The 25,667-nt window shown below is 38.5% G+C and overlaps 1 protein-coding gene across 2 annotated transcripts in view; it reads left to right on the plus strand.

Moving 5' to 3' along the window:
* LOC149842698 (DNA topoisomerase 4 subunit B (DUF810)) overlaps window positions 1-25,667 on the plus strand; it is a 225,630-nt gene that overhangs the window by 83,608 nt on the left and 116,355 nt on the right. For both annotated transcript variants that reach the window (XM_089999370.1, XM_089999371.1), the window contains one exon: window positions 11,613-11,705. In XM_089999370.1, coding sequence (XP_089855496.1) covers window positions 11,613-11,705 — 93 coding nt within the window. The remainder of the gene's footprint in view (window positions 1-11,612; window positions 11,706-25,667) is intronic.

Raw genomic sequence — 25,667 nt, forward strand, 5'->3', positions numbered from 1 at the left:
TATGAACATAACATGTGCATCCAAAAACTCGTAACTCATTATAATCGGGATGTGCACCAAAGAGAACATAATAGGGAGATTGATTTTCAAGAATAGGCATAGGAAGACGGTTTATCACATGAGTGGCAGTGTGAAAAGCTCCAGTCCAAAGACTAATGGGTAAGTTACTCCCATGCATCATACTCATTGCACTTTCCACAATATGTCTGTGTTTACGTTCAGCAATTCCATTTTGTTGTGGAGTGTACGAGCAAGAAACTCTACGATGCATCCCATTATCTTGGAGAAAATCTAAAAATTCTTTGGAGGAATACTCACCACCTCCATCACATTGGAGAATTTGGATATTTTGAGAGAATTGATTTTTAACGTAGGCATGAAAGTGACGGAAAATGGAAAAGACCTCTGATTTGTGTTTCATAAAGAATATCCAAGTAAAACGAGAGAAACTGTCAATAAAAGATACATAATATTTACTTCTAGAAGTTGAAGGATTAGGAGCTGGGCCCCAAACATTTGAACATATTATCTCAAAGGGTATAGAAGCTCTTTTATTTATTTGATGAAAAGGAAGTACATGACTTTTGCAGACCTGACAACTGGGACATATTTATTCCTCAATGAAGGTGAAACAGACTCCGAAAGAAGACCATCGGACACTAACTTTTCAATAAAGACTTGACTACAATGACCAAGACGAGAATGCCAGAGATCTGACTTATTACATTTGGATGTACTTAGGACACTTTTGGAGATGAGATCAGACTGGGGCTTCAGGACACTGAAAGCTGGATCTTCATTAAAGACATACATGTCTCCACATCGCTCTCCTTTAGCGAACATCTTCTTCGTTTGAAGATCCTTGACAAAGACAAAAGTAGGAGTAAATTCCACAGAAGAATTGGTAGAATCAACAAGCTTGGAAACATATACAATATTTTTCTTTATATTTGGTGCATGAACAACATCAGATAAAGGAATAGATGACTTAGACAAAGGAATGACGACATTGCCTATGTTTGAAATAGGGTGGTGAGTCCCATCTCCGGTTACAATATTAGATTTTCCAAAATAGGGAGTCAGAGTAGAGAACTTACCTGCATTACCAGTGACATGGGTTGCTGCCCCAGAGTCAACATACCATATTCCATCATCATTTTGCTTTAGATTCAAGTTGGCCATAGCAGATCCTTAGCATCTTCACTGACTCGAAATGTACCTGCAATTCCTGATATACCAACATTTTTGGTGTTTTGCATTCTATTCCGATTTTGTGGGTTGAACCAGCAGTTGGCCTTGATATGACCTCACTTGCTGCACTGATAGCATGTGGGAACATTCTTTGAAAAAATGGCATTAGAATTTGGTGTAGGTAGTACCCCACGTCCACCCTGGATTGGATTTCCCTTGCCTCTGCCACGCCCTCCTCGTGCACGATCAGCAAACGTCCCTGTGACAAGAATCTCATGCGTAGATGATTGCCCTGCTTAAGCATCAGATATGTTTTTTAAAGACATCTCGTATTGGAAGAGTTTAGCATGTAATTCCTCAAAACTGGGCAACGAAGGCATGCATAATAAAGAGGTGACAAGTACATGATATTCTGATCCCAGGGCATTCAGTGTTTGTTGCACCTTTTCTTTATCGGACACTGAATATCCAACAATGGCTAATTGATCTGTGATGCTTTTGACTTGATTTAAAAATTCAATAATGGTCATTGCTCCCTTCTTTAAAAGCTGAAATTCACGCTTGAGAAACAACACCTTAACCTTTGATATCTGAGAGTAGGTTTGAGCTAAAGTTTTCCACAATACTTTAGATGTGCAATCATCAGGGATAGAAACCAAAACTTCTTGCGACAATGTGGAAGTGATATACGCGACGAGAGCATGATCACGTTTCATCCAAGCAATAAATACAGGATTGCAAATGGTGCTTGACATTTCTCCATCCCCTTTTGCTTCGGTTGTGACAAATTCCGGAGGCATTTGAGTGGAGCCATCCAAGTGACCTGAAAGATCTTGACTGCGAATAAAAGGGGTAATCTGCCTTTTCCAAGTCAAATAGTTATTTGTATTCAGTTTTTCCGAAACTTGCTGCCCCAGGAAATTGAAGGAAAGACCAGAATTGCCTGAAGCATCCACTTGTAGGCTTATGACAGAAATGTGGCTGAAAAACAAAGAATAAAGTGACGCAGCTTATGACAGAAACAATCTGGACTGCTATCATAAAATGATGCAGCTTATGATCAATGACATAAATTGGTACCAGAAGAAATGAACTGCAGTTGCTGTGTGTGAATCAAGGAAAGAAGATGAAGTCACGAGTAATAAGAAAAACTACAACAGTTGCTGTGTGTGAATTAGGAAAAGAAGATGAACTCAGCCTTTTGTGTAAACTGTGAATGAATGAAGAAGAAGAAGTGACCTGCAGTTGCTGTGTGTGAATCAAGAAAAGAAGATGAAGTCACGAGTAATAAGAAAAACTACAGCAATTGCTGTGTGTGAATTAGGAAAAGAAGATGAACTCAGCCTTTTGTGTAAACTGTGAATGAATGAAGAAGAAGTGACCTGCAGTTGCTCTGTGTGAATCAAGAAAAGAAGATGAAGTCACGAGTAATAAGAAGAACTATAAAGGAAAAAAAAACTGTTGTGCGTGAAACAGGGTGTAACACAGTAAACGAGTGAAAATCTGAATTTATTTCAGATTAGTTGGAACACAGACAACAAATCTTAATGTATTGCAAATCTGCAATATAGATAGTTATTCGTTGCTGAAAAAGGAAAAGGTGAAGGGGACAAATCATGTGACCGACGATGACAGAAAAGGAATAGGGGAATAGGAAGTTGGAACCTGATTCACGTGAACTAAATCATGTCGCTGAAGAAGACCAATTCACGAGTTCTGAAAGGAACGAGGAGAACTCGCCAGATTCACGAGTTCTGAAAGGAATGAGAAGAACTCGACTTTTGTTGCAGCAGATCTTGGCTTTTCACGTTCCTGAGGAAAGTCCTTTTTCGCCCAGAAATACAGCGTGCTCTGATACCATGAGAAAACACGTGAGAGAGAGAGAGAGAGAGAGAGAGAGAGAGAGAGAGAGAGAGCTCTTCTTGAGAAATCGGCAGCTTTAAACTTTCTTAGTTGCTGCACTAGTGCTTCATTAGTCTTAATAGGGTTACAATGATTTTTTACAAGGACAAAAGTGCCCCTTATAAGTAACACATGTTACAATATAATACAATTAAAGCAAAACTCGTGAATGGATATGGATCCTTTATCGGATCCATATTCCACATTCTAATACAAACAATCCAAGTTTCAATGAGTATAATGATAATGACAACCATTTTTACAAGTACATAACATGTGGCAGTTGAAAATTCTCCAAGAAATGGGCATTTGCATGAAAATGAGACATTTACCATGGTTGTGATTTCTCATTCTTCCCTTTTGTTTTCTGGGAAATTATCATTCTAAATAGAATAATCATGCAAAGAGCATACTATCGAGATGAATAAACATTTAGCCTATGTCACGTGGGTGCGTGTGCGGGTCCGACACGGGTGCGGCGCAATTTTAAAAATTTTGGACACGGGGACTCGGCTATATATATATATATAATATCCTGTGTGCATATATGTGGATATTGTCCTCTAAAGTTTGGCACCAGCATGAGTGTTTTTATAAACTTTGCAAATTGTACTTTTGCCCTTGCAGAAAGGGGGGTCCGGGGGCTCCCCCCGACGCGGGTCCCGCTGCGCGATCAACAGGCGGGGATCCAGGAAGAGCCGCCCCTGGCGGGGGGCCGTAGGGGGCAGCGCCCCTCGGAATTTTTTTTTTCTGGGGCTTATGTTTGAGACTCATGCTATATATATGTTTTAAAAAAATATATATAAAAATATCATTTTTTTTGTTTTTTACCTTAAAAATGGATAATTTTTTGGACTCAGTCAACGTTGACCGAGTCCAAAAAAGGACGGACTCAGCCTCGACTCATTGACCAAGTCCGACTCGGCGTTGACCGAGTCCAGGCCGTGTCCGAAGCCACACCCGTGTCCGCACCCGTGTCCACACCCTGTCGGGGCGTGTCGACTCGGGTGCGGCGCCTCCCTAGCCGAGTCCGTGTGACATAGCATTTAGCATGCCCTAGAAAATCCAAAGACGTTTATGACTAAGGTCAATTTCATTAGTACCCTTCATTCTTTCGGTAAGTGTGTGATATGGTACACTAGACAATATAAAGGTGAGACAATCATACCTGCATCTTATACAGGAGCATTTTTTTTATGAAATAGGTTTTACATGAATAAGAGAAAAGACTAAGCTAGACACATAATGATCATTTCACAAAAATGATTCCATTTTCTTTTATAATATCTAGCATTCCAAATAGAATCAAAGTTTCATTTGTTGAGGTGTTCTAAATGGAGTTTTGCTATGGCCATTACATGGGTTACCATCTCTTGTAGACATTACAACAAACGATTGAAGTGGAACTTTACATTGACAAAAAACTGCGACCTCAATTTGAACTTATTGATCAACAGTGGCAGCAAAGAGGGCGAGACAAGATAGATCCTAGAATTAAGTGGTGGGCAATTGTTGTTGTTGTTAGTTTGTCCTATGATATGATCTTAGCAAACACTTGGTTTAGGAAGATGGAGTCTCACCTAGTAACATTTAAAAGTGGGGTTAATACGAGTCAGATAAATTTTTTGCTACTTAGAAAGAGAGATATGGGTTGTTGCATCGATTGTAAGGTTATACCTGGAGAAAGTGTAGCTACATAACATAGAGTATTAATTTTAGATCTTAGAATTAGAAAATACCACAAAAGGGATAGACATAAGATAGATCCTAGAATTAAGTGGTGGGCACTGAAAGGAGCTAAACAAGGAATGTTTGTAGAGCAGGTAGTTAAGAAAGCTGATTGGTGTCTCGAAGATGATTCAAAATCAATGTGGAATAAGATAGCAGGTGTCATTAGAAAGGTGACCAATGAGGTATTGAGTGAGTCTAAAGGCGGTGCACCGCTAGGTAAGGATACATCATGGTGGAACGAGGATGTCAAATTAGCTATTAAAGTTAAAAGAGAGTGTTATAACAATCTAAGTAAGAGTCGTGATAATGAGAATTTGGAGAAGTATATAATAGCAAAGAAGAAAGCTAAAAAGGTAGTTTGAAACGCGAGAGATAAGGTATATAGGGAGGTTTATGACAAGTTGGATACCAAAGAGGGCGAGAAGGATATTTATAGGCTTGCAAAGATGGGAGATAGGAAATCGAGGGATCTAGGTATGGTTAGATGTATCAAAGATGAAACACAAAAGGGTTATAGTCAAAGATGAGGAGATTAAGGAGAGGTGAAAAGATTATTTTAATAAGCTATTTAATGAAAGTCATGCTCAGGATCTTGGAGACTTCTCCATTCCTTTTCATGAGATGAATCATGACTTCATGCACAAGATTCAAAAGAAAAAAATTGCAGAGGCTTTAAAGAAAATGAAATCAAGAAGGGCAGTTGGCCCAGATGGTATACCTATCGAGGCTTGGAAATGCTTGGGTGAGAAAGGTTTAGAATGGTTGATAAATCTTTTTAACAAGATTTGGCGGACAAATAAGATGCCTAATGAGTGGAGGAAAAGTACTTTGGTGCCTCTATATAAGAATAAAGGTGATATACAAGATTGCACAAACTATCGTGGGATAAAACTCATGAGTCATGCTATGAAACTTTGGGAGAGGGTGATTGAGTATAGGTTGAGGAAGCTTGTCATGATATCGGAGAATCAATTTGGTTTTATGGCTTGAAGATAAACTATGGAAGCTATACATCTTCTTAGACAACTTATTGAGAGATATGGAGAGAGGAACAAAGATTTGCATATGGTTTTTATTGATTTGGAGAAGGCATACGATAGAGTACCTAGGGATGTTCTCTGGTGGACAATGATGAAGAAAGGTGTTTCTCTCAAGTACATTAGTATAATTAAAGATATGTACGAAGGCGTAGTAACCAATGTCCGCACTTGTGGAGGGGTGACAACCAATTTTCCTATAACGGTTGGGTTACATCAAAGATCTGCATTAAGCCCTTTCCTATTTGCTATAGTGATGGATGAGCTTACGAGATCAATTCAAGAAAATGTGTCATGGTGTATGTTGTTTGCTGATGATATTGTTTTGATTGATGAGTCTAGAGCTGAGGTTAATGCTAAGTTAGAATTATGGAGACAAACATTGGAAGCAAGAGGTTTTAAGTTGAGTAAGAGTAAGACAAAATATATGGAATGTCGGTTTAGTAAGCAATGAAGTAGTAATGGGAGTGTAGTGAAGCTTGGTGAGCAAGAAATACCGGTGGATGACTGTTTCAAATATTTGGAATCTATCATTCAAAAGTATAGAGAAATTGATGGAGATGTAAATCATAGGATAAAGGTTGGGTGGATGAAATGGAAAAATGCAACTGGAGTGTTGTGCGATTGTAGAATGCCATTGCGGTTGAAGGGAAAGTTTTATAGGACGACAATTAGGCCCGCTTTACTATATGGTACAGAATGTTGGGCTGCCAAGAGACATCATATTCAAAAAATTTGTGTAGCTGAGATGCGTATGCTTAGATGGATGCGTTGAAATACAATAAAAAATAAGATTCGAAACGAGGAGATACGTAAGAAGGTAGGCGTTGCATCCATTGAAAATAAGATGAGAGAGAATCGTTTACGGTGGTTTGGACATATTCGGCGAAGGCCTAATGATTCTCCAGTTAGAAGGATGGAGAAATGGGAAAATATATTAGTTAAAAGAGGTCGGGGTAGGCCTAAGAGGACTTGGATGAAGATAATAGGAAAGGATTTAAATGCTTTGAACCTCACCGAGGACATGGCATTAGATAGAAATGATTGGAGGAGAAGGATTCATGTGGAAGACCCAGAATGATTTTTTTTTTTGGTTCATATCGCTTACCCCAATTGTTTTGGGATGAAGGCGTAGTTGTTGTTGTTGTTGATAAACAATGACAACATAAAATATAACATCTTGCAAAACCATTACATCAAACACATGTCACGCATCGTTCAAACATCTTTTTCATACAGATCAGTGCTCGGTTGGTGGAGCAAACGGAGATGGTGGGTGAAGCGATGAACGATGAGTTTTTGTCTGAATTGTGGATTTATGTTGGTGGAGCAGGGGCCCTTCGACTGCATCATCCATAAGATCTACGACGATGAATGTCAGAACCAGCTGCGCAAATTCGCCACGAGGAACCCTGACGCCCACGTGATCGACCCGCTGGAGGCCATCGAGCGGCTCCACAATAGGATCTCCTTGCTACAGGCGGTCTCCGAGCTTCGAATTCCGCCGGAGAGCGAGATCTTTGGCATCCCCAATCAGATCGTCATCTACGACGCCGACGCTCGCCTGTCGTTGCCGGATGTCTCCACTGATAAGCTCATCAACTCCGTCGGATCCCTCTCGTTCTCGCAGGTCTCCAACATGACCGGGAACCACGGCGAAGAGGTGTACTACAAGTCAATGGGCCTCCGGGAGAGCGCGATGCCCCCTGAGCTTCGTGGAGGAGATAGCGAGAGGGTTGCGTAAGGCATGGGGCTCAAAGAGGCACGCCCGTCGAGACGAAATGAACGTTCCCTTCGTCCCTGTTATGTAACAGGGGGGTGGAACAAAAAGTTCATGTGTATACGAACGCGGCGGACGCGCGGAACGCCGTCCGCCGCGTCCAACTTTTGTTGAAAATCGCCATTCCCAGCGAGATTTTTGTCCGAATTACGCTGGGAATGGCGCATCAAACATACCCTGAAGGTGCATTTGGATCAGATTCGTATCTGTCCAATCGGATTACTTTCAGATTCGGGTTGGAATTATAAGTTGGATCTTGAATTGATCCGAATCAAAATCTGATCCGGTTGCATTTTTACATGTAAATAGCTTGTTTTTGTTCTTTTTTTCCGGATGCAGTATTATCACGTGTATTTCAGATTTGGATTCAACCATAGCTTATTGGATCTGATTCAGATCTGACAAGATCCGAACCAAATCTGACTTATTTGCACCCCTATCTAACAGCCAGATAGATTCTTGCCTCAAAACAAGTCGCTTGTCTCTTCCAGGAATGTTGACTTTATTCAGTTTATGGTCTATTGACACCTGGAATGACCTTTAATCATGTTCTCATCTCCATTGAATCTGTCCCTTGTAATTTCTAAGTAGATCTTTTGTTTTGAGAAATGCTGGGGGAAATGGAGGATTCAGGTGAGCAATGAAATGTGGTTGAAGTGCAAAACACACTGAAGAATGATATTTGGCTTCTTAATTCATTGGGAATTTAGTGGAAATAGAGAAACTCCTTGCACATATGGGAAAAGGTAGAAGGAATGGATCAATTGGCTGGCTGACATCAAACCTTGGGAAAACGAGTTCCCATTCTACAAAATATATTTTACTATGGAGGAATCACTGTTTTTCTGTGTAGGTGTTCATTTCATCAGAATCACCACCCTTGGTAATGAGGCCCATTTTCATACGAAATGGGACTTTTTGTAATTGCTAAATGGTGAATTCATGGAGCGGTTAAATGGAAGAGAAGGGGGGAATAACTTGTTTAAGATGAATAAATTGCACTTCTCTTCTTACAAGTTCAATTATTGTTAGAATAACAAAAGTTTCACTTGTTGTCTATTGATTAATGGACTCAATTTAGATTAGGAGATATGCTCATTGTAAAGCTTCTAGATGCAGTTTAAATAGTGGTAAGTTCCATACTTGAGAGTTAGAAACTTTGATGTGTGATCTCTTTCATCTCTAAAGTCCTGAAATCATTGAAAATAATTAGAGGAAGGACTAGATGAGTTATTTTTGCTTATTTGTTTCTTGAAAACATTTGCATATATTAAGGGGAGATCCTTGTTGGAGTGCATCATGTTGGCACAGGAAATGACTGATCACATCTAAGCTTCTAGGTTGAACACTTTCAATTTGAACGTTGGTGTAGTGAAAGCCCTTCATGTTGCGTGGACTCTTATGGATTTGATAGTCTAGGTTGCTTAGACAGATTTGCTAACTCATATTCACCCTCGAGAATTGTATTAATGGTTAATTGGACAACTTAAGGAAAGTTGATTCAAAATTTCCACCGCCATTTAGTTTGGTGGGGAAACATCTGCTGTAAGTTCCACTTTTATCAAGAGCAATTAATGTGCTTAACATTCCACTTATGATCCTTGTATAGTAAAATTGCAGCACCTTGATGGTCTATGGTAGTGTTCCCTATCAATCTTGGTAAATTTGGTCATCAGATCTTTTGAAGAAGCAATTAGTCAAAAGTTTATGATGGTATATTCCCCCTCAATTTGTTTCACCTAGATGGTGAGATTATTTGTTTGGATATTTCTTTACAAATTCTGTTCAGTGGCATTCAACACTGAAAATGTTGTGTAACCACGTTACAGAAGAGACTATGTGTTAAAATATATGTAATTCATATATATGTATATGTTTATATACATATATATATATATATATATGTATTATCTAAAATACCCGATAGGGGTATTTTAGTCATTTCACAAGTACCCGATAGGGGTACTTGTTTTTCTTTTCTTTATTTTTTGTAAATTCTTTTTTTTCTTTTTACTTTTTATTTTTGTATTTTTGCCCACCTAAAAGGGGCCCCACCATGGAGTCGATGGGGCCCCCAACGGTCACATTTGTGACCGTTGGGGGCTCCCAACGACTCCATGGGAGCCCCTAGGTGGCTCTTCTTTTAAGGCCATAAGGCCACTCCTCCTCTCCTTCTTTTGTGTATAAATAGGGGTGAACCCCTCTTGTATTCTTCACTCTTGAGAGCTCTCTCTCTTTTCAATAAGAGACATTTATATTTTTATGTTGTGTTGTCTCTTGTGGGTTTGGGTGTTTGCCCTTTTGTTTGTTCATTAGTGGATGTTGTAAGTGCTTAATGCACTCTTTGCTTTTCCGCATATTTCATTACACTATGCTGTGGCAATTTGTGACCCCTGATTTCCTTGACAGGTCGTGGCACTTGAGGATTTTCGTTAATTAGTGTTAACACTAAGAGGGTATTAAATAACAGGATGAAAATGTAACAATACTATAGGACATTCCATTACTAAACAACTGTTACATAAAACTGCAAACCTGCCATGGGCGACCAGAGGGAAATGATAAAAATATCCCTTCTGCTGATAGTTCCTATTTCCTAAAATGAGCAAAATACTGTTCTGGTATAACAAATACTTGATATGCCACTTCATGTGCATTGGTTAGTGTGGCCCTATTGAAGTTAAAGATTGGACTGACATTCCTTATGCTTGGTTTATTTGCCTTTGACAATTGGGACATGGACATAAATCAATAGTTCTTTTACCTGCATGCCTAAACAATGTATGTAAACGCTCACATGTGACTAGATGTAAACAACTCTGCTAAGTTCTATCTGATGTTGTAATTAAAGAAACATTTGTCCTAAAAATCATGTCATCTCATACGATGCAGTGCAATAAATTATTCTATCATAGGTCCATATGAGAAGATCCACCTTATTGGAAAAATGGGATTTTCATACATATCTAGGATGCTACCACTGTGATATATTTTGTTTGAAAATTTTTAGATAATTCATGACTTCTTTTTTATGTAAATAAACTTTTATTAAGGTCTATTCAACCTAATCATAAATGGTAAAGAAAATCTTCTGTTAACTTATTATCAAGAATATGTAAGACAATACAAATGAGACAGAGAGAAAGGAAATGATATTAGGAAAAGTCCAATTATTTTATTTTTGCATTTATTGTGATCAGTGAAAGTGATTGAGTTGTTGAGAAACTTGTTTTTCCCTTTAATGTAGTCTAATACTTGTTGAAGCTTTATTATACTCTTGAAGTTAATATATGATGTTGGTGCTTAATTTACATTATTATTTTGTGGCTTATTACCTTATTTAATATTTTCATTTTTAAATGTTTTAATCTTTTGACCCTTTTGATAGATGTTACTAATGTTTTTTATTACATGCCAGTTGTGTTTTTTTTTCTTTTGATTTGTGATGTTATGAATTGTTTGCTAATTATTTCATGTTCATTCTTGTTCTATTTTTCATAATTAGGCTTACTTGATATTGTATTTTTATTGCTTGGACGTGTTTTTCCCCTTAGTTGTGACAAAATTACAATTTTTTTAAAATAGATTTACTCTTGATATAAAATTTTTACTCAATTTTAAAATCTATTTTTGTGTGCCTTACTATGCTTTTACAGCATTGAAGAAAACAATGAACTGACTTTTATCTATTGAAGAAGTATGCTAGGCCATACTTATGGCTTGCTTGCTAAAATATTTTTCAGCAGTCTATAATTATGTGCTGTATTGCTTTGCATGTGAGGTAGAAAATGGAATGGCTACTTTACAATCCTGTTTTGGCATAGGTAATGGTTATTATTATGCCCACCATGCATATATTTACTACAAATGTCAGTTCTTTCCATTCTTTTTGTGGTAATTAGAACTTTGATTTTTAAGAGAGGGCTGACAAATGCGTGGCTGCCAATTCTCAGTCAGCTTATATGATGCAGGTCTTCACAACTGCTTATCCACTTATCCGAGATTGGGTTGATGCACAAAGTCATAATATTTTGGAGTGGAGTGAAAGAGCTTATCATCTTGAGGTTGGTATCTTGAACCCTAGTGTCTCCAAGCCCTTCTTACTGAGCACTGGAAAGATATTTTTTTGTGTCTGGATTCTTCTTTTCATGTTTTCTGCATTCTATTTGAACCTGTTTACTTTTGCAAGGTGGTGGAAAATTTGGTTCTTAAGAAATATGAGCCATGTGTTTCCTCTGAACAATGTTGCAACTTGAGTTTTTGGATAATCTGAACAATATGGCTTTATGCAAAAAAAACTTAAGGAAAAAAGCTCTGTCCCTATATGCTCCATCACTAGAGCTCTATAATCATCTGTTATAGAGGCAGAAAATAGATAGCCATGTGACCAACCAAAAGAACCTGACTATAATAGGAGAAATAGGAAAAAAAGTAATGAAGAATGATAACCAATCATAAACTAAACTAACTTGATGCTAATTTGTAACAGAAATGACTGGATAAATAGGACCGGTTAAGCGGGCATATAGATAAGGCTTCGTGATGATCTCTCTCTTCCTCTCTCATATATATATATATATATACATACATACACACACACTAAGTTTAGAATGTATGTTAGGTTCAATATGTATTATTTTTTTGTTTTTATTTTTCTCTTTTTTGTATCTTGTATTGCCCATAAGAACTTTTTAGTCATTGGGATGGTCTAGCGGCTAACTAAGCTCTCATCTCTTGTACACAAATGGGTCCCACCTTGTAAACCATGCATATTTTGTGCATTTTATCATTAATAAAAATTATTATTTTTGTGTGTGAATGCCCTTAGTGGCTTGTTTATTGCCTTTGTTGGCTTGTGAAGTTTGCTCCTTTGTGGGTTTGTGTTCTTGCTATTCTTGTTCCCATTTCATTACATGGTATCAGAGCCTTTGGCTCTTGATCCTTGGAGATTTGGTTCGTGCCTGTGGTGACCACGTACTCGAGGTGCTTGTGTGCTCGCGGAGATCATGTGTTTGTTCATGTTTCCTTCATCCTTCATTTCTTTCACATTCTTCATCTTTCTCTCTTCTCTATTCTCATGGTTGACAAGGAAGTTGTTGCCATCGTTCCCATTAAGTTTGGTGGAAACAAGTACAATATGTGGGCAATGACTATGGAGAGGTTTGTTATGGGGAAAGAATTATGGCACTATATGGATGAATCCACCTGGAGCCACAACTTGTCATTGTAAAAAAGAATAAAGATGGTGTGGAAGAACTTCTAAAAGATGGAGAAAATGAGAAAGTTATGAACGAGTACTGTAAGGTCATGAAAGAATGAGAGGTTGGTCATGCCAAAGTTATTTCATGGTTTATTAGTATGAATGAAGACACTTGTGTCAACATCCTTGAATTTGAGAGAACATATGAGGCATGCATCTTTATCAAGCAAACTTGTACTCAAAAGGATGATGGTCGCAAGTGGGAACTTAGAGATTGTATTTACAGCTATAAGCAAGGTGAGAGTACTGTGGTACTCTTAAAAGATTTTGTGATCAAATGACCAAAATGGAAACTATTTGGGAGACTCCAAATGATGCTCTCCAAAGGAAGAAGCAAATCTTTAAAGAACAATTTTTTCAATTTATAAAGGGATTAGGGACTGAGTTTAAGCATGTCCGTGTTACATCGACTCGAGATCCCTTTTTTGCATGATGTTCTTGCTGAGATATGTATGGAAGAAGCTAGGCTCAAATTTATGGTAGAGCCTAAGGATTACAAAGACACCATGTTGGCTGTATCTAAGCTTGGCTCTAATGTGAAAGCCCACAAGCCTCAACACTTTGAGAAACAATTGTATGATAGTGATGGGAAGAAGAAGATTGTGTCATTTTGTAGAAAACGGGGGCACATCAAGGCTGGGGATGCACACGAGCCGGGTTCGATCCGAGCCTGGGCTGTTTGAACTATGCTGGTTTCAAAATGCCCTTGTTCAAGCTTGGCTCGAGCTCGGACCCGAGCTTCAACGACATTATTCAGGCTTGGCCGAGCTTGAACAACATTCTAAAAAGATATATACATGGAGATGGTGGGGTTTGATCCCCGACCTCCCCAATCACTGCACAAACGACTCACCACTGCGCCAAACCATGCTTTTTGTTTACTTTGACCCAAAAAAATATACAAATACTAAAACCACTATATTAGCGTCCAACGACCAAAAAGTTTCGCGAGAAATTCGATCTCAGCACCTACTACAGAAAAGGCTAATGCCCTACCCAGTGAGCTAACATAAACTCTTATTAATTTAATTGGAAACACATTATATATATATATGTATATATATATATATATATATATATATATATATATATATATATTTGAGCCTAATCGAGTTCAAGGAGTTGATCAAGCTCGGCTCGTTTATGCACACCGAGCATGGACTTGTGTTCAATCTCGGCTCATTTATGTTCATGGACAAGCTCATACCGAGCTTAAATGAGCCGAGCTCGAGCTAGCTTTAATCAAGGCTTATTACCCTAGATTGACAAAAAAAGATGAAAATATGGCTTCTTCTGTTCCTTCCCAAGAAGGACAAAAGAGTAGATCCTGATGGCGGCTCCAATAATATGGGATTTTTTACTTTGTTTCAATTGGCGGAGACACTCCAACCACTTCTCAAGAGTCCTTTTATCTTGATGGGCGTCATGGTCTCTACATCTTCTCCTCCCACTATGCATTCTTGGCTTTTTGAATCAGGAGCTTCCTTTCGTATGATTACAAATGAAAAACTTCTTTCTGACACAAACAAGCACTCTTGCGCTTTAGGTGACAGCTTGTATGTAGTGAGTCATTACTCACAAAGCATTTGCTTCCAATGGCACACATGATGGAATAGTCCAGGTGCTTATTGAGCAATAGGAGATATGGCGATTTACCTTTCAAATTGGACAATGACATGGTTAATGCAATAAACAACTGAATGAAAGGCTTTCTGCCATAAATCCTTCTTGATCTTAGACTCAATCAACATGGTAAAAGCAGTCTTGACTATATGTCGATGCTTCCTCTCCACCACTCCATTTTGTAGTAACATTTTCGAACTAGACAACTTGCGTAATATACCATTCTCATGCAATTAATTAGCAAAAGCGATAAACATATATTCACCCCCATTATCACTACGGAAATGAAGAATCTTGTGCCTGAATTGTGTCTCAACATAGGCCTTAAACCTTTGGAAAACTTGAAATAGATCCAAGTGTATTTGGTAAAATCATTAACAAAAATAACATAATAACGAGATTTAGACACATAATTGGGGTTGGCCCCCATACATCGGAATGAATTAACTCGGAGGGAAACAAAACTCTTTTATTGGAGTAATCAAAGGGAAGTGCATGACTCTTACATAAAGTCTGTATCTAGTTGCCGAGAGCTTTTCAATTTACCATCCACAAACAATGTTGCAGAATACGAGGCGAATTACAACGACCAAGTCTTCAATGCCAAAACTTGATTCTCTGTCAACTTCATACCTGAACAATAAACTGGACTTCTCCAAGGTTTGTGTATCACATGAAGACCTCCATCTCTTTCTCTTTCAGCGAGGATCTCTTTTGTGAGAGGGTACTTCACAGAAGCAGAAGGAGAAGAAAAAACATCGCACTTGGATTGATTTATTAATTGAGACACATAAATTAGATTACGACGAATGTTGGGAGCAAGGAAAGTATTAGGAAGGTACTATCATGAAGTGGCGTGGATCCTGAGACACAACAAAAAGACAAATAAAAGGGATCTAAAACATAAACATAATCCATTTAACCAAAGATACAAAGACGCATATTTATACACCAACAAGGACACAAGAAATAAAATTAATAGTTTTTGTCAATAACAAATAAATAAAAAATTACAAATAAACCTCGCTACAAAGTCACTCAAACACACTCCAGATATATATGCACCCTCCCTCACCTATATAACAAAAAGATGAGCAATATATAGAGGAAGACATAATGGTTAATTTGACTAGACATTAGAGCTAGCCCTAATGGCTAGTTTCACTACTTGAACTAGCCATTAAAGCAAATCCTTGTTACAAACCCCAACAGCTAGTTGCTCTATCTCATTTGACCAAAAAGAAAAGTAAATAAATACATAAATTACAAAATTTAGTCATCTTAAATAATGATTAAAAATAATAAAAATAAAATCCCTATTCTACCTTAAAAGTATACAATATGTATACTTATCCTAAACTATCCTTTTACTAAAATCTAGATCACAATAGGTATACTTTGAATTACAATGAGAAAGAAAATACAAAAGAAATACAAAGAAAAATACAAAGAAAAATACATATAAGTATACCTTAGTATAGTAAGCCACAAGAAAGCCTTGGAAAACACTTTCCAAAACGTGGTTATAAATAAGAGTTGATTTGAAAATCAATTTTTTTCTAATCGAATTTAACAAAAGGAGTTTGAAACCTCAAATGAATAAGGTGCAATCATATGGCAAAAAGGATGGCAAGCATATCACTCAAATCTTCATGAGTGGCTATAGACAAGACATTCATCAGTGTCACAAACCTTATGCAATCAAAGGCAATTCAAGAGGGAGATAGACAAGAGTGATAATCACAACCCCACTAGGCCAAAAACACATAAAGGACAAGGAAGAATGTGCACGAGCAATGCAAATAAGCCACTAGAGGTAAATAGCTCAAGAACATACGCAAACACTACCCTCAAAGCAAAAATAATTATTTTATTATTCAAGAATGCTCACAAAGAAAGATCATAATCAATCCTTACAAGAGAATTTTTCACATGTAATGAAATAGCCTTCAAGGAAGCAATAGTACAAGGCCACCAAAGCACATGTACAACAGCCCCTAAAGGGCAATAGGTCACTCACAAATCCACTAAGGGCACTCATATAACAATTTTATTAGTAACAATATCCACAAGATATGCATTCAAAAGATCACATAGATCTCATATGGATGCGGTGACAAAAACATATTAGATCACAAAAGAATTTCAAGGCATCAAATGCCTTGAACCACCCACAAGAGTACACATGCTCATGAAAGAACTAATTACACAAAAGAAAAGGATTCATGCATATATACTTTAAATTCAAGATTCATAAATACTCAAAGTGCCTAAATACAAACATATGGCATAAGGAGGATGTGTGCTTTTTATATTTTAAAATCACAGGAAATATATTATAAAATTTTCAAAGTGGGGATAAAACTTCCCGAGAGATTAACCATGTAAAGCTTATCATATAGTAGATACATAACTCTTTGTAGAACCATAATAACATAAACCATGCATTCATACTAAGACTTGCTTTTCTTCATAAACATTCATGAAGCAATCAAGAAAAGAAACCACACATCTAAATTAAACCATAAATAAGATCCTTATCAAGAAACCACAATATATATATATATATATATATAAAAAGATAATAATCACACAAAAGCACATATGCACCTAAAATAGGCCAAAACAAAAGAATAACAATTTTGAATCTCAAAAAAGCTTTAATTTATAAAATCACAATAGGCACCAAATGGACATTCATGAAAAATCAATAGCAATGAGCTCATACACAAAAATAAGATCAAAAGAGCATAAGATATTTTATAAATAAATTTTAAACAAAAGAACACACACAATATATGAGAATATAAAAAAAAAGATTTGAAAAATACCCTAAAAATAACTATGAGATACATACCTTGATCAATGACACCTCATGAAGTACATACCCAAACAAGGTCTCAAGTCCATTGCCATGAACATCAAGGTGATCTACCCTCATGTCACAAAGTGGCACAAATTCTGAGACAACTAAAAGACAAACAAAAAGGATCTAAAGTATAAACATAATTCATTTAACTAAAGATAAGAAGCAATATATTTATACACCTACAAGAACACCAATAATTAAATTAATAATTTTTATTAATAACAAATAAATAAAAAATTACAAATGAACGTCACTATAAAAATACTCAAACTCACTCTATATGTATATCCTTCATCTCTCACCTACACAACAAAAGGATGGGCAATGTATAGAGGAAGACATAATGGCTAGTTTGACTAGTCAAACTAGCCGTTAGAGCTAGTCCTAATAGGTAGTTTGACTATTCAAACCAGAGTTACCGAAAGCTTATTAGATAGGTGGGAAGTCCGCTTCCCGGAAACTCGTTTCGGAAGCGCAATACTCATCTTGATTCTCCCTCGCTTCTATGCTTTTCACATGCTTCATCTATTCTTCTTATATGTTCTCTCACTCTACTTTTCATGTTTTTTATGTGTTTTCTCTCACGCTTCTCACTCACTTCCACGCGCTTTCTCTAAATTGGCAGTCATCATTTTTAGATTTTGTTAAAAATTTAATTCTTATACTAAAAAATCATAAAATTTAAGAAGTCACTTTTATTTTAGTTTTATTTGTGTTCCATTTCGATTCCTATCGCTTCTTGCTTCCGCTTCCTAGTCTGGCAACCTTGATTCAAACCAGCTATTAAAACAAATCCTAATGGCTAGTTTGACTAGCCAAACTAGCTATTAAAAACACCGAGACCTAGTTGGTCAATCTCATTTGACCAAAAAGAAAACTAATAAATAAATAAAATTACAAAATTTAGTCATCTTAAATAATGGCTAATAATAATAAAAATTAAATCCCTATGCTACCCTAAAAGTATACAATATGTATACTTATCCTAAACTATCTTTTTACTAAAATTTAAATCACAACAAGTGTACTTTAGTATATTTGGAATTACAATGAGAAAGAAAATACAAAAGAAATACAAAGAAAAATACACATAAGTATACCTTAGTATACTTAGGTATATAATACAATGCGTATATCTTAACCTATGTCACATGGGTGCGGGTGCGGCACTTTCAAAAACCTTGGGTGCGGGGGTGTGGAAATATATATATATATATATATATATATATATATATATATATATATATATATATATGTATATATATGTATATATAGAAGGGGGGTCGGGGGTTCCCCCCGACGCGGGTCCCGCTGCGCGGTCAGCGGTCCAGGGGGGCAGCTCCCCCGCACCCCCAAGATTTTTTTTTTAAAAATTCCGCAGCCCATTTGATAGGGCAATTTTTTTTTTAAAATAAATCCAAAAATAGACCAAAATGACCCTGGGTGCATTGACCACACCCAGGGTCGGGTTGACCGCACCGGGTGCCGCACTCGCGTCGCGTTGACGCGGGTGCAGCACCTGTCTGGCCGAATCCCTGTGACATAGATCTTAACAGGTACAAACATCCATGACTAGTAAGGATAATGGCAGTTCTTATACATGTCATGGGATGCTGTTTCCCATCACATGTAACTATATTACCATTTCCTTGATAAGGTTTAATATTTGAGAGCTTGCTTGAGTGACCTGTAACATGGTGAGCTCCTCTAGAATCAACTAGCCATGTATTTTGAGGAATCCCTTGCAAACTCTATGATGCTGCCCATGGTTGAATATTTTGCCCAGCATTCCATGCATTTGGTCCAAAAAGCTATATGATGCCCCGAGTTAGGAGTGATTCCATGATGTAATTGTTAAAATATATAGTGCTTGTCACACACACACACACATTTCATCTGTATATGTAATACCCGTGAAATTTTATTAGGTAAATAAACTCACAATTTATGTCCAAAGCTATTTTTATAATTGTTATTCGTATTTGGATCTCGGGAATCCTATTTGGATCTTCAATGATTGGGTACCTAATATCCAGTTCGAACCTTCGATATCATGTTCATATCTTAGATATCGAATCACGAACATTTTTAATTGGATAACCATTAATGAATTTTAGGCAAATGGACCAGATCTATGATATTGGATCCTCAATATCATGGTTATATTTGATATTGGATCCAGGATGAATTCAGCGGGTCCGCGAAGTTTAAATCAAATGTTAATGAGAAAATTTCTATATTGGACCTATAACACTTTATTGGGAATCTGTAATAGCCTAGGCGATGTTTGGATCCACATTACTTTATTTGGATCTTGGATATCAGATCCTTAATTTTCAATGTCAATTTTACATCGGTAATATTTGGGTCCAGTTAAAACTCTACTTTGATCCACAATAAGATCACTTGGGATCCATATTTCGGATCTAGGATCCGTAAAGGGTATATATATATACAATAATATCTATGTGACATAGTCACCTCTATGGGTTCTTGAATAATTTCTGCCTGGGTTGACAGTCTTGCCAAGTCATTAGATAATAAACACTTCTTGTGAAAGGTTGTGCCAATATCAGGACACCAAAGTGTCCTACACACGTGCACTCAGACACGCACATGCACAACAACATACTTTGTTCCTGTCTTGTTGCTTTAGCAGTGTGATATTGCTTGGCACTGTGATTTAGCTTGTGTAGGGGTTTTCAAACAATAGCTCTTGTACAGTGCGGTGGAACCCTTTAGCAAATAGCATATTTTCCCTACTGCTAAATTGTTGTACAGATCAGTCGCCTCACTCTTAGATTTGTCTTACAGGGTTCTGATCAGTTCACGTCAAGTGTATACCTTGTTATATGCTGAATAGATAACATGATTAGCATACCTTGTTAGATTCTGATTAGCATACCTTATCATATTCTGACTAGCATACCTTGTTATATTCTGATTAGATGTCATTAACTGTATTCACAACACTGATTTTATTGCAACAATATGATTTGCTTTCACAATACTGATTTTATTGCACCATTATGATTTGCTTTCATAATACTGATTTTATTGCACCATTATGATTTGCTTTCGCAGTACTGATTTATTTAAAACAATATGAATTGATTTCATCGTAGCCGAACCCTAGACAAGTGGGGGGTTTCACTTGATTACAACAACCTTGACTATGGGTTTTGCATTAGGTTGCACCAGTTCGTTTAACTCTGTACTGTATGATAAATTTTCAGATCGATCACTTGGTTCACCGTATGATAGTGACTGTGAAGTACTGTGGGTTATATTTTTTCCTGAAATTGGCTAGCTGGAAATTTTGCATTGGAGTTTGATGTAATACCATATGGTACTCTGTGTTGGGTTCATACATATGCATATGCTGCTAGATTGTGCTATAGAAATGCTTTTGATATGTAGATACCCATGATCTATATGCCTATTTAACTTGGTTGAGTGTGATTCATGATTACATTACCGCATATTCTGAAACATTAAATGTTAATGTGTTGGAGAAAATGGTATATATGGTTGCAAATCATGAATCCCTGAACCTTCCCTATGTGCTCTTTAACTTAACAGATCAATACTCTACTTGTTCTTGGTAAGAGTTGATAGTGCACGGCACTACGTGTTGGGTCACATTAGCCCTTGAAATCATAAGCGAAAATAATGTGAAAAATTGAATAATATATAAATACATGGAGGTAATGTGAACCTGACTGGTTTAAAGGTACTGGGGCATCCGTGCTTGACTGGTTTAAAGGTACCAGAGCACTCTGAGTGGGTTTGTGCAATCAATATGAAAAAAAATGGGATGTGTATGCTTTGGTAAAATGACTAAGGTTGGGGACCTACTACTATGATAGTAGGAGGTAGTTTGGGAAAATGCCCCTGTACTTTGGGTAATTTAAATTAATGAAAAAATTAACCCACTCAGATTCAGGCTTACCTTGGAGAGGGTAGGTAGTACAAAACCCCGGGGACATATGTTTTGTGTTTCGAGCAAAAATAACTCGTTGGTCACTAGTTCTCAGAGTTAGGGGACCCGAATTACCAATGTGTCCTAGGTGGTAGCTCCATGTTCTTCTGCAAAAGTTAGGATGCATCCTGTTTTGGTTTTGGGCCTTTCGGAGGTTCTCTTGGTCACTGACCGCTCCCTTAGGATTTACAATTTCAGATAGAATATTCGTGTTAATAAAACACCAATGAATAATAAACCTCTGAATGTTTTCTTCTATTACGGTTGCCTTGGCCCGCGTGTACCCACGGGATAAGAAAATATAAACATTAATTAGAATATTTTAGGTATCACATTGAGTAAAATTTTTAGATTTATAGCTTCACAACTCTTTCAGAATATAGTTCTGTACTTTTAGCATATTTTAGAAATTGTAACATGTGAGATATTTGAATCTTGTTGATGTGTATTTGTTAGCTAAATGTTATCCATGTTAATGTTGTGGTTGTTAGTTAAATGATATACATGTTACTGTTGTTGTGTAATTTCTTTATTTGATCCTGTATATGCTGAAAATTATACACGGCACCCACATCACATACTTGACACATGATATACTTGCAAGAAGAATTACAATATTTCCTATTTAGATTGAGTGTAGTCTAATTCCTATAATTTACCATTTTTCAGGTGAAGAGTAGAATTTATGAGCCGCTGCGGGATGATGCTTCGATTGAGATTTTGGATTTACTGTTCCCGGGATAGTTTGAGTTCATTTTATGTCTTTAAGACTCTGATTTCATTATTCATTGATTGTGAAATGGAATAAACGTTTTGACTTGCCCTCCACTGTAATATTCCGAAATGCTTAACCCCATAATATTACTTGTTTCTGCTGTTATGAAAAAAAAATCTCAAAATTTGGGTTAAAATTTCGGGACGTTACCGTATATATATCTATATGTGTATTTCTTATAGATTGTAATATAGGTATTTATATGTAGTTTTTAATTTTTTCTCTTTTATATGTAATAGGTACTGCCCATTAGGGACAGTTTTGTCCCAGTTTTATAGCCATTGGACTAGGCCAATGGCTAGTTGTGCTAGCCTCTCTCTCTTCCCTATTGTATATATATGTGGATTATTTCCCACATTCTCTTAATGCTTGTCTTAAGCATTTTAAGAGTGAATAAAATATTATTTTATATTTTGTGCTCTCGTGTGCTATTGTGATTGGGCCCTTGTGGCCTTTTTCTTGCCCATTAGTTGTAAAACCCACGTAAAAAAAAAATCGACCCGACCCGGGCCCGTTCTCGTTAGGGTTTTTAAAAACCCGACGTATCTCCCCTGTGCGCCGTACCTCGCCCACGCCGCTCCACTCCCTCGACGGGATAGGGGAAACCCCTTGAGGGTTTCCCCGAATGTCGCCCTCCTCAAGCTCTTTAAGAGCGTTGCGGGAGGGGAGGATCGATGCACCGCCTCCCTTCTCGTTCCCTACGGCCGACAACCTCGACCGACACCTCCCCTCGCTCCCTCTTCTCTCGTCAACCTGCCGAGGCCCGATGCCGGTGGCTTCCCCCGTGCCGCCTCGCTCCTCTCCTTGCGAGCTCCCCTCCGGCAAGCCGTTGCCGACGACCGTGCCATCCCCCTCAGGTAACCCAATCTCTCTCTCTCGTTCCCTCATTTTGCTCCCCTCTCTCTGGATCTATTCGGCGACAACATCGCCGATCTCCTTGCACCCTCCCTGACCATTGCTCATTCTTTTTGGGTTCTCACCCTCGGTCCTGCGCAGCTCGCCGGAGCCCCGATGTCGTGACCAACCACTGTTGCTGCCCCTCTGCCTTGACTCTCTCACCCCCCTCTTCTCGCACGCCCTCTCTCCTCTGCGTTTCTGAAGCGCCACCACTGTCGCCTGAGATTTCTGGCAGGCAGGGCAACGCCATGCCTTCCCTTGGTCTGGCAGGGGCTTTGCCCTTGCTGATTTCTTTTTCGCTCGCCCTTCGACAACCTGGGCCTTCTTTCGATAGCTCGGCAGGGGCCGAGCCCCTGCTACCTTCGGTTCCTCTGACAGGCGGATAGGGCGATGGCCCTGTCGCCTCTTTTCGGCAGACTGGTAGGGGCCAAGCCCCTGCTACCTTTACCTTCTCGGCAGGGGCTTCGCCCCTGCCCTTTGTGTCTTTCACCGACAGACAGGCGCAAGGCCCCTGTTGCCTTTGGCTTGTCGGCAAGGGTGGTGCCCTGCCCCTCTCTGTCTCCCTCCCTGATTTGGGTACCCTACAACCCAGTGTCGGGCTCAGCCTGACAACCGAGCCCACCACTCCTCGTAGCCTCCTTGAAGACCAAGGGCAGGCTTGGCCTGAGGGTCGAGCCTGGCCTCCTCTCCTGCCCTTGTTCGTTTTCGACGGTGGGGCCCTGCCCCTGTTTCTTTAGGCTCGCGGCAGGGGGCGAGGCTCCCCTGCTATTCCTGTGTTGCTTGGCAGAGGGCTCCACCCCTGCCTCTTATTAGTTTTCCTGGCCGGGGCCGATCTCCCTCCCATCTTTTCCTGTTTTAGCAGAGGGGTGCTCTGGCACTCTCTCTTATTCGCGCAAGGCGGACGATCGACGAGCAGGGAAACACTCCTGCTCCCTGCCTCTTCTTTGGTCACTTTCATACTAACATTGGGTTTCTTGCAAATTCCGCGACGGATTTCCACCCGTGCCCCGTGACCTGAGCCCCGCATCGCCTACACTTCCAAACGCTCGCAGCGACGCAACCTCACGAGGTAGGGTAAAGTCGCACAAAGGGCAATAGATGAACCTAATTAAGTTGAAATAATTAAGATGCCCATGCTAGACATGCTTAGAGTTATATTACTTCTGCATTGCGTATTTTCTTGTTTGCATGCTCATGGGTCGAGGTATAATTTCATTCTTCGTTTATTCTTTTGCGTAGTTGTTTATGAGTTTGAGGTGGGGTTTCGTACTTTTTGAAATACATATGCCCTTGTTTGCTTACATATATTTTTGCCTGCACGTTTCCTTTGAGTGAGATACGACTTCGAGTCTCATGTATTACTTATGACCTTATGTGTTTGCCTATCTAAGTGGTCAATGTATGGTTTTGGTACCTCGTGTGTTACTTATGTGCTTTTCCCTTGATGTGCAGCATCACAAGTCGAGAGTTGCTTGTTGTCATGTTATAACCTGCATATGCTCACATTTATGGTAAATATGTAACTACATAAATGTAGTCTTGTGCCTATCCTGATTTCACTTGTTTTCAAAACACTAGAAGTTGTACTTGTGCATTGCAGTTCTTTAAAAGAGGGTTTCCTTCTGCGAACTTAGTGCTCTTCAAATTTGCATAGCTTTTGCAAAGTTAAGTTTTAAGCCTCGCAGGATTGCGGGGTCACATTTGGGCCCTCCCAGGTCCACACACTTGGGAGTAATATTTTATAACCCCGATTCGAGTTGCGACCCAATTCGAATAACCCCGATCAGGGGCATGAGCCTATGAGTGAGTGGGGTTCTGTTGAAGGACCCATTCTTTATTTATCAATCTAGTGTCGCGTGTCGTGCGAATCATGTCGATACTAAGATAAATTTTGGTTGCATGATCGATAGTGATGTGCCTTGTGTGAATGACTCGATGTGGCATTATGACTTTTAGGGATGAATTGTGCCAAATGAGCACTCCTATATTCTTTGGATCGTTATGAAGTTGTGTATTGGGTGTTCCTTTTGAGAAGCCTACACACCTCCATTTTTCAGTGTAGCGTACTTTTAGACATGCACGACATGTTAAGTACTTTGTTGATCGGACGAGAGATCCGAGACGACCTTGTATCATGAAATACGCAAAATATTGTTGAAATGATATCAAGAATTATCTTGCCAAATTGTATTGTATTACTTCTTTTGCAGATAATATCTGTTGGGGTTTCTTTTGTGAAACCATCCCCCTCTCGTCGTAGTCGTACTTATGACATGTACGACCGTACTTTTTGACAAGTATGTCTTCTTACGTTGCGATGATTGGATGAGTAGGTTGTGGCAACCTCGATGAGTGCAAATAACAAAATGCTGAGATCACCTAAATAAGTGATGATTCTGCCTTCACCGACAATATGCTCCAGTTGGGTCAAAAGACCAGAGTATGTAGAATGGGTCTTCAGTTAACTACCTCTGATGTACTCATTCGAACCGCTGACTCCCGTCAGGAGAGAGGACAAGAAGGTACGAAATCTCCGATTGACAGATCATTAATGGCAGTTACGAGCAAAAGACTCGACTTCTCTAGTCATCAGAGTTTGCGGGAGAGGACTACCATAATT

The sequence above is a fragment of the Nuphar pumila genome, chromosome 3, assembly GCF_984573655.1.
Source record: "Nuphar pumila chromosome 3, dmNupPumi1.hap1.1, whole genome shotgun sequence".
In the NCBI taxonomy this organism is placed as follows: Eukaryota; Viridiplantae; Streptophyta; class Magnoliopsida; order Nymphaeales; family Nymphaeaceae; genus Nuphar; species Nuphar pumila.